Source organism: Marmota marmota, unplaced genomic scaffold (genome assembly GCF_001458135.2).
Source record: "Marmota marmota marmota unplaced genomic scaffold, marMar, whole genome shotgun sequence".
Lineage (NCBI taxonomy): Eukaryota > Metazoa > Chordata > Mammalia > Rodentia > Sciuridae > Marmota > Marmota marmota.
The window spans coordinates 1,558,006-1,568,890 of NW_026000081.1; the positions used below are offsets into that span (position 1 = coordinate 1,558,006).

At 37.9% G+C, this 10,885-nt stretch overlaps 1 protein-coding gene and 1 non-coding gene across 2 annotated transcripts in view; both read left to right on the forward strand.

The window, feature by feature from the left end:
• Fam102b (family with sequence similarity 102 member B) overlaps positions 1-10,885 on the forward strand; it is a 59,564-nt gene that overhangs the window by 29,623 nt on the left and 19,056 nt on the right. The window contains exon 6 of the mRNA XM_048815159.1: positions 4,623-4,669. Within this exon, the coding sequence (XP_048671116.1) occupies positions 4,623-4,669 (47 nt within the window). The remainder of the gene's footprint in view (positions 1-4,622; positions 4,670-10,885) is intronic.
• LOC125620353 lies at positions 2,026-2,129 on the forward strand. The gene has a single exon (XR_007351954.1). It is a non-coding gene; the product is annotated as a small nucleolar RNA U13 (small nucleolar RNA).

Consider the following 10,885-nt stretch of genomic DNA (forward strand, 5'->3'; position numbering starts at 1 on the left):
TCTCTCCCTTTCCCTCCCACCTCTCATCCCTGTTAAATGTTAATCTTCTTCTCCTGCTCTTCGTCCCTACTCTGATCTTAGTTACTCTCCTTATATCAAGAAGACATTTGGCATTTGTTTTTAGGGATTGGCTAGCTTCACTTAGCATAATCTGCTCTTATTTTTATTCTTTTTAATATTTATTTTTTAGGTATGGATGGACACAACACAATGCCTTTATTTTTATGTGGTGCTGAGGATCGAACCCTGGTCCCGCCTGTGCGAGACAAGCGCTCTACCGCTGAGCCACAATCCCAGCCCATGAAATGGTTTTTATTGTCAGTCCATCCTTCACATGAGTTTAGCAGCTTTAAAGAAAGATGATATGGATAATTAATATGGAGTAATTAATATAAGATGAGATGGGTAATTAATATGGAGTAATTAATATGGGTAATTAATATGGTAAAAGAAGATAAAAAGAAATTAGAAAAGCATCATGCTATAAGCTTTATGTTGGTTCTATAGTTTTATGGTTAACTCTGAAATATCTCTATGGGATAGGCAGGATTGGGTAGATAGGGAAGATTTCCCTCTTTGTAGATAAAGACACTGAGACTCACTTAAATGTATCACAGAAGTAGTCGGTGGCAGACCTGAGGCCAGAATGCATGGCTTCTGATAGCTGGTCAGTGGCCTTTAAATTCATTGTATTCATTTTATTACTTATATTTCATGAAGTCTGTCTCTGAATTATACTGTTTTCATTGGAGAGTGAAATAACTGTAATTTCAGAGCTTCACATTCCTTAGCATCAGCTCATAGAGTGGTTTCCTTCTGATTCCCAGTGATTCTTCTGCACCATTTCTCCCACTGTGTCTTACAAAACACACCTTTTTGAAGGTCACACCAGTTATCTGTAAATCTCCCTCCCTTGCTGATGTCTACTGACTACCTAGTCACCTTCTCTCCTATTCATTGGTGATATAGCTTCAAGCTCACAGGTTTTCTCTTTATCCCTTTTCCTGTTGTCATTTTTGAGTGACCTTACAATCTATGCAGGCGAGCTATCTTTGTGGATGTGTTGTGTATGTATATTCTCTTCTAATAGCTGATCTTAAATGTGCCTAAGACCCTCCTTTCCTTAAACTGCCTATTTCCAGCAACATTTTCTTCCTCCTCTCAATTCTTACTCCCATGATCACTTTCTGGATTGTTGTTTCTTTGTTTTTTTTTTTCCCCTGGGGCTGGGGGGAATTGAACCCATGCATGCTTTATCACTATATCCCCAGCCCTTTTTAAATTTTATTTTGAAGAAGGATCTGACTAAATTACCCACATTCGCCTTGAACTTGGGATCCTCCTGCCTCAGCCTCCTGAGTAGCTAGAATTAGAGGTGTGTGCCTAGCTTTAGGCTTTCTTATCACTAGAAACTTTACCACTTCCAAATTTTCATTTTGAAGTTTTCCCCTCTCTTCCCACTCTCTCCTATGCGCCCAGCCCCTTTGGTTTACTCACTTAGCTATCTTCAGCACCACCACTTTCTCACTTTGCCACTTTCTCACTATTATCAGCTCCCACTTCCTTTCCCTTCCATCTTATCCATTTTAGATTCCATGGTTCATAAGTATCATAGTCCTAATACTCCTGGCACCTAAGTCTATTGCTCTCCCTTAAGTAATCTCCAACCGTTATTGAATTCAGCTGTCTATCTTCCCCTACTTGCTGGAAAAGACACGTAACCAGGCTAGCGGCCATTACTGAAGTCACGTTCACAGCCAACCCACAGTCGTATTCTACTTCCTTTCCCAATTTTTTAAAATGCATAATAAACTTTCTTTATTGAAATATGGTTGTCAACAAGGAAAAAGTAAACTGAATCATCACAATTATTAATTATTAATAGCTACTATATTTCAAAATCAGTACAGTGTTCACTAAAAATAAGAATTTCATTACTAAAGGGAAGAACTCAATAATTTCTTTTGTATCCAAACTTAGTTTAACTGTTTTGGTTTATTGTGTCTGTCTTTAAAGGATTTTTAGATCCTTTTCAGTTCATAAGTATGATGATTGGGTGTTCATGCTGTAGTGTGAGATGTGCCTCCTTCTAACCCTTGTTGTGACATCAGCACATTACCAGTGTGATGTTTTTTTTTTTTTTTTAAAAAAAAGGCTTTTTATGAAATAATTATCTTATGGAAAAATTAACTATCTTTAAAAACAAAGCTAGCCAGGCACAGTGGCACACACCAATTTCCCAGCAGCTTGGGAGACTAAGGCAAGCCACCCTCAGCAACTTAGTGAGACCCTCTCAAAATAAAAAAATAAAAAGGGCTGGGAATGTGGCTCAGTGGCTAAGCAACCCTGGGTTCAATCCCTGGTATTAAAAAGGGGGGGGGGGTGGATGTGCTAATTCCTACATATCCACATGAATCTATTCTGAATACCTGTTATTTATGGAGAGGAGAAATGAGTGCCTGAAGTTGATCCCAGCTCTATCACTCACTCCTGCTTCCAATAAATCCTGGAGCAGCAATAATCTAATTTGGGGTTTGAAGGTAAATATAGTGAAGCCATCTGAAGTGAGCTCTTAAGTATCCTCCTCCTTAACTCCCAAAATTACCAAGCTAACTCCTTTCTTTCCTTTCCTCTAATCAATTAATCCCTCCTCTTTTCAAAAATAGTCTCTAAATTTGTGTTCTTGATTCTGTGTATTCTACATTCTATTTATGGATTGCCTCCACCACTTCTTTCCTCTTTATTTAGCACCAATGTCTTAGAATTATATTTTCTTCCTTTTTTGTTTATTAGTTCATTATAGATATAAATAATATTAGGGTTCATTTTGGTATAAATATACAAAATGAAGTACAATTTACTCCAATTCACTCCTGAGCACAACCCCTCCTCTCCTCCCTCCTCTTGTTCCCCTTCCTGTACTCTACTTATCTATTTATAGCTTTTTTTAAAATTAGTGCACTATGGATATACATAAAGGTAAAACTCACTGTGGTATATTCATGTATGTATGTAGGAAATTTTGGTCAGATTCATTCCACCACTCCTCCCTTTTCCCATCCTTCCTCCTTCCCCCTCAATTCCCTTTCTCTATTCCACTGAGCTCTAGCCTATTTTCATATCTTTCCCAATTTTATATATTCTTTTTCATACCTTCTTTCTCCTTGTACCTTTATATACCACTCTTGCCGTCAGCTCATGCCCTTGTCTTATCCTTTATTAAGAAAATAGAAGTCATTACATTCAAATGCCCTTATTTTCCCATCAAAAACTTACAATTCTACCTGTCTCTCCAGACTCACTATCCTTTTCGCCCTCTATTATAGCAAGTGTCAGAAGTTCATCCCTCCTCTCAGCCTCTAGAATCTAAATCTTACCTAATCAAGGGGTTTTCTCCTTGGATTATTCCCTCTCTTAAGCATCTGTTCTAAGGATCCATTCTTATCAATGTATAAAGAAACAGTTCTTTATCTGTCTCCCTTTGTGTGTGTGGTACTGGGGACAGAACTCAGGGACTGGTGCTTGCTAGGCAAGTACCCTACCACTGAGCTACACCCAGCCCTCCCATATTTTAAAAAGCAGACACAAACCAGCTCCTCATCTCTTCCAGCTACTGCCTTCTCTGTTCTTCCGCACTATACAGTTTCTTAAAAGATGTCTGTGTCATCTCCATCTTCTTCCTGAGACATTCAGGATATTCAAGAGTGCTATCTTGATGGAATTGTAAGAAAGAAGAGGTGATAAGGAAGGTTATGTTTGACATTTAAGGAAAAGAGGAATAGTAATGGATGCACTGAGGGAAGAGTTTTCAATGAAATAAGGTTATAAAAGATACATGTTAGCCATTAACTGGAAAACATGTAATAATATATTCATATCTTATTATTCATTAAGACCTTGAATTTGGGTTATGCAGTCCTGGGTTAAGACCTCAGCTCTTCCCTTTGCCAGCTCTCTGATCTTGAAAATATAAATCTCTTTGAGCTTAAAATGAGAGTATCACTTTCTCACGGGAGTATTAAAAATTAAATGAAATGCTACATGTAAAACCTTTAGCTTATGCCTGTCCCATGATAAATTCTCAAATAATGACCATTTTAACATCATTTTTATTACCATTATTATTCCCATAAGAATGTGAAATAGTCCTTTGGGTGATTCTTAAAAAGTAGTCAGCACCCAGAGAAAAGCATTTCAAGAAAGAAGAAAAGCTCTAAATCCTGACCTAAAGCAGAGGCCAGAAGCTCTCTTGAGAAGCCACCAGCAGACTCTTAAGCAGCACAGGAGTCTGGGAGTGAAGACATGAACTAGATGAGCACAGCCACACACTCACAAGAAGGATTGTTACTAGAGAATCACTTGCTTTTGTTTTCATCTCTTCTGATCTGATTTTTTGTAATTATGAATTTGAATGTTTAAAATTATTTTTGATTTTTTATCTATATAAAGCAGTAATTTAATATTGAGTGCAATCAATTTGACTATCATTTTATCTAATGCTTTATAAGTAGAAAATAATGGGCTTCATAGTGTGGGGGAAAGAAAGATTCATCATACATAGCTTTGCTCTTGAGAAATATTTTCTAATTATGATATTTGTTCTTATGATATTTCTTGTTTAGGTTTTGATCAGTATGCAGCTGATGTCTGGTGACCCATGTTTTAAAACGTAAGTTGATGTCCAATAAATGAGTTACTTCTCTGATAGTATAGCAGAGATTTGTTTAAATGGTAAGACCCTATCTTACACCCTACGGAAACAGCATTGAACAAAATAGACTAAGTCACTGCCATTTTGTTTTGGTTTGGTTTCCAGGGATGGAACCCAAGATTATTTAAACTCTGAGCCATGTCCCCAACCCTTTCTATTTTTTATTTTGAGACAGGATCTTAGTTTCTTGGAGCTTCACTAAGTTGCTGGGTCTGGCCTCCAACTTCCAGTCCTCCTGCCTCAGCCTCCCAAGTCACTGGTTTACAGGCATGTGCCACCACACCTGGCAGTCATTGCCATTTTGGAACTCATGTTAAGAGGAAAACAAATAACAAAACTTAAGTAAATATATATAAGCATGATGATAACTACTTTGATGAAAAATAAAGCCAGTTAGCAGAGCCATAGTGGAGAGTGAGACTGCTATTTTATACCAAGTAGTCAGGAACAGACTCCCTAGTCAAGATGATATTTGAGTAGAGACCTGAAGGGGATGGGAGGCAAGTCATGCAGATATTTAAGGAAAGAGCATTTGAGGTAGAGGGAACAAGGCGAAAAGCTGTGAGAGAGAAGTGTTCTTGGCATGCTTAAGTGACTGCCAGGAGACCAGTACATCTAGATCAGAGTGAATAAAAAGGAGGGTAATAAGAGGTAAAGTCAAATGATAGAATCTTGCAGGCCATTATATTAAGAACTCTACTTATACTCTGAGATAAAAAGCTAATGGAAGCCAGGTTGATGGCACACACCTGTAATTCTGGCAACTCAGGAGATTGAGGCAAGAGGATCACAAGATTAAGGCCAGCCTCAGCAACTTAGTGAGGCCCTAAGCAATTTAGTGAGATCCTGTCTCAAAAAATAAAAAGGGCTGGGGATGTAGTAGCTCAGTGGTAAAGCACTCCTGGGTTTAATCCCCAGTGCCCCCCAAAAAAAAAAATCTAATGGAGGTTAGACATGGTGGCACGTACCTGTAATCCCAGCTACTTGGAGACTGAGGCAGGAAGATTGCAAATTTAAGATCTGTTTGAACAATTTTAGGCCTTTTCTCAAAATTAAAAATAAAATGTGTTAGGGATATATTTCAGTGATAGAGCAGTTGTCCAGCACACACAAGGCTCTGGGTTTTATCCTCAGTACTAGGAGGGGAAAAAAAAGGTAATAGAAGTTTCAAGCAAGGAGTACAACTATCTGGCTTAGGACTACTAGGTGGAGAACAGACAATTTGAGGGAGCACTGGAGGGTACCAAAACAGGTAGATAATTAGACTGAATCAATAGTCCAAAGTTTGGGGTCTGAGTAGCAGGAAGAATGTTTTCACTTACTGAAAAACCACAAGAGGAACAACTGGGAGCTTGGGCGTTAGACATGTTAAGTTTGAGAACCCTGTTTAATCCCCAGCAGGGCGAGTTAAATAGGCAGGTGGATATATCGACAGGCTGCAGGCATAAACTGGAAATCATTATATCATCAGCATACAGATAGTAATTAAAGCCACGAGGCTTAGTAAAATGATCTAAACGGACTGAGTATAAATACAGATAAGGAAAGGGCCATAGTTATAGTGTGAGACACTATAGATATATAGATATATAGATGGGAAGAACCAGTAAAGGAACAAGCAGTGAGCAAAGAGGAGGGAAGCAAAGGAGAGCACGTCCTGAAAACCCAGTGAAGAAAGTGGCCAGAAAGGAGGTGCAGCCGGCTGGGGGGTATACTGCAGCAGTAGGTCTCAGAATCTGAGGACTGATTTGGCATCTAGAGACGTGGATGACTTTAACAAGAATTTTGGTAGAATGCTAAAGCCTTTTCAGAATGGGTTCAAGAGAGTTTGTGAGAAAATTGGAAACAGCGAATATAAACAGCACTTCTGGGGAATTTTGCTGGGAAAAAAAGGAATAAAAAGATGGGGTCATAAGTAAAGAGAAGATATGGGGTGGGGCGGATTTTATTTATTTTTAAAAATGGGAGCTAGTACAGCCAATGGGATTGGCCCAATAAAGAGGGAGAAACCAGTGATGGGAAAGAGAAAAGGGACAATGTCCTTGGACTATCAAAATGAGGGCAGGGAACATGGCTGTTGATGCAGATATGTGGAAGCAGATGGAAGTTCCTGTCTAACTGCTTCTGGTTTCATAGTAAAATAGGAAACAGAATGATCATTACAGCAAGGACAGGGTGGGGGTATGCAGAAAAAGGAAAATGATTGTTAAAGTCTTAGATTGTGAGGTGAACTTGGGAAATGCAGTAGGATTGCCTGTCAGCAAGCTTGAAGACACTTATTAATTATAAATGAAAATTGATTAGATATTATTTAAACATCTAAGAAAAACATACTTAGAAAGTAAACATTTACTACACTATATATCAAATTTGTGTTTTTAATGGCTCCTACTATAACTTAGGAAGTATTGTCCGTATAGTTCTCTAGTTTCACACTGTTTTGTAAAGATGAAAATATGTATTTCAATACGAATCTATTCTCGATTATACCTATAGAGCCAGGTGCAGTGACACACACCTGTAAGCCCAGCTACTCAGCTACTGAGGCAGGAGGATCTCAAGTGCAAGGCCAGCTTCAGCAGTTTAGCAAGACTTTGTCTCAAAAAATTTTAAAAGGGTTGGGGATATAGCACAGTGGTACAGTATGCCTGGGTTCAAAAAAAAAAAAAAACCTATACATTTTGCTATAACTTCTATTCTATTTTCTCACAAGCCATAAGTTCCTGGTTCATTATTTACTGTTCTCTTAGGATTAAACAGTTTTTGCTATACTATTTTTATTCTCTCAGAAAAACAATTTGTTTTTCTAGTGGAATCAGTTTAGGGTTAAATAAGAAAATGAGCAGCAAAACCTAATAAAAGAAAATGAATTCATTATTCCTTCCTGTGAACCTTTTATGAACCTTTCTGGCCCTTACTTTGCATTTTACTTCTCTACTTAGGAAACTCCCATATAAAAGAGCTCAAACATAGATGCTCTGATGTTCTGTATTATCTCTACAAAGATAATTCTGACAATATAGAGTTTATAAAGACTTTGGTAATAAGCATGAGAATAAGCAGGGGGTTGGGGAGTAAAGCTTAGTGGTAGAGCACTTTTCTATAGTGCACAAGGCCCTGGGAACAATCCCCAGCACCAAACAGAAAAAAAAAAAAAAGATCTGTTGAGTACTCTCCCTTGCATATTCCCAGAATCTCTTTGGGAGCATCAAAAAACCAGTTTTTAAAACATTGGTATAAATGGCTTTGTTGCATGCCTCTAGTCCCAGCGACTTGGGGGGCTGAGGTAGGAGGATCACAAGTTTGAGACCAGCTTCGGCAGCTTAGTGAGAACCTGTCTCAAAATAATAAATAAAAAGGGCTGGGGATATGGCTCAGTAGTTAAGTGCCCCCTACATTCAATCCCTGCTATCAAAAGTAGATAAATAAATAAGCTGAGGATGTAGTTCAGTGATAAAGCACACCTGGGTTCAATTCTTAATAGTAGGGGGAAAATTTGGTATATATGCCCCAGCTATCCCACTACTGGGTATATATCCAAAGGAAATGAAATCATACATCAAAGCTACCTAGACACCTATATTTATTACAGAACTATTCACAATAGATGAGACAGGGAATCAGTTGAGGTGTTCATCAGTGGGTGAATGGTTAAAAAAAATGTACATATCCACAATGAAATATCAATTCAGCCATTAAAAAAGAATGAAGTCCTGTTACTTGTGGCACCATGGATGGAACATGGAGAATGTTATGGAATAAGCCAGGTACCCATATCTCACTCATATGTTGAAACTTAAAAAGTACATTCATAGAAGTAGAGAGTAGAAGAGTGGTCACCTGAGGCCAAGAAGAGTAAGTGGAAAGGGTGATAGAGGAAGGTCAGATTAATAGGCGCCAAAATACAGTTAGGATGAATGAGTACCAGTGTTCTGCAGCACATTAGGGTGAATATAGTTTACAACAATTTATTATATCTTGTATAAAGAGCTAGAAGAAAGGAGTTCTGAAGTTCATAAGACAAAGAAATGATAAATGAAATGTTTAAGGAGGTAGAAATGATAATTACCCTGATTTGCTCATTACACATTGTATACATGTAACAAATTGCTGCACTGTACCCCTTAAATATGTACAATTTTTTAAAAGTATTGTAATCCAAATTGTCACCTAACAGATGAAGAAATTAAGGCACAGAGGAATTGAGGGACAACCAAGTATCTTTGTGTAAAGCAAACATATAAATAACTGCTGGAGTGATGCATTCAACTCTTCTCACTGCTTTTGTCTAAAGTTTTTCATGATGTCAAAATTTTAGAATATACTAGAGAAACTAATAAGAGTACAGCAGGGCTGGAGGGATAGCTCAGTGGTGAAGCACTTGCATAGTATATGTGAGGTTCTGGGGTTGTTCTCTAGCACCACCAAAAAGAAAAAAAAAAAAAGAAAAGAAAACAAGTCAAGCTTGGCATCATCAAATTTAAATTCTAGTTTTACTATTTTATGAACAGAATATCTGTAACATAGATTGCATAATTTTTCTGAAAAGTGCTGATGAAGAAAAAGTATATTTTGAGTGAGAAATTGCATACTATAGTAGAATAATCTGGTGATAAAGAAGATTAGGAATGATGAAACTCTTGAATGGTACGATTCTAACGCATTTGTATTCTAGAAAAAAAGGGGCTTACCATTTGTCATAATAATTTCACAAATGTTAGTCTCTCAATTTAATTTTTGAAACAGCTTTGTGATGTAAGTGTCATGCATATTTTTGAGGGAGGGCATTGGGACTCAGGTTTAAGCAACTAATTTGTCCAGAGTCTCAGGAACCACTCATTGATTGCGTTGATTACCTACCCCATGCTGACAGATGGGTCCCTGCTATGACTGAATTCACTGCTGATTTAGGAGACTTAAACATGGCATATGATGTAATGGGATCCTAATCACTGTTCCTTGAAAGCCTGGGAAATCTTTCACTGAGGGAATAACACTGAGCTGAGTTTGGAAGGATGAATAGGAACTCATTAAGCACAGGAGGTGGATAGAGACATTTCAAGAGGAGAAGGCAGTTTGCTTAGCATCATTATAGCACATGGCATATTTATAGAATGTCTCATGGAAAAGTATTGTCATTATAGGAGGTCATCCCCTACACTACTCTCCTCTCCATATTCTTTATTGGAGCAGAGGAAGGTACTAGGGACAGAACCGAGGGCCTTGCATATGCTAAGCAAACACTACCACTGAGCCATACCTTTGGCCCTGTGTATTTTTTGTTTTCATTTTTAGAACTGGGAATTGTACCTAGGAGTGTGTTATCACTGAAATACATCCCCAGCTCTTTTTATTTTTTTGAGACAGGATCTTGCTAAATTACTGGCCTCAAACTTGCAATCCTCCTACCTCAGCCTCCAAAATCACTGAGATTATAAGCATGCACTACCACACTCAGCAAGACTTTAGATTCCTAATTTGCTGTACTATCAATCCCCAGGGTCAGTGAATTTTCTGCATAATGCTTAATTGTCCCAATTTTTGAGTAGTTAGTACAGATGACTGACATTGTCAAGAGTTAGGGTTCCTCAGGTTTTCTGAGGCCGCAGAACAAGGGGTACCAAATTGAGGTATTGCTCAAAGTGCTGGGCTGTGGAATTGAGCTGGATGGGCAAGAGTAGAGCCAGAGGAGACTGATAGAGACGAAGCCAAATTTGGGGAGTTCTGAAGGATTGGAAACAGGTCCAAGAGCTAGAAAGATAGAGACACTATAAACAGGTCACCTGTGAAAGGGAAAATGAAGCAACTGGAATTAAAAAGATAAGAATTTCTACTGTCATATATAACTAAAAAGAACAATAACAACAAAAAGATAAGAATTTGGTCATGCAGAAATGAGTCAGCCATCGATGATTAATGACTGTGAGTAAAGACTCCATTCTTTTTATGCATCTTCTACATATTAGTTTTTCCCATGAAAAATTGAATATAGACCTAAAAAGAGCATGCTACAGGGACACTGCTACATCGATGTTCATAGCAGCACAATTCACAATAGCAAGACTGTGGAACCAACCTAGATGCCCTTCAATAGACGAATGGATAAAAAAAATGTGGCATTTATACACAATGGAGTATTACTCTGCATTAAAAAATGACAAAATCATAGAATTT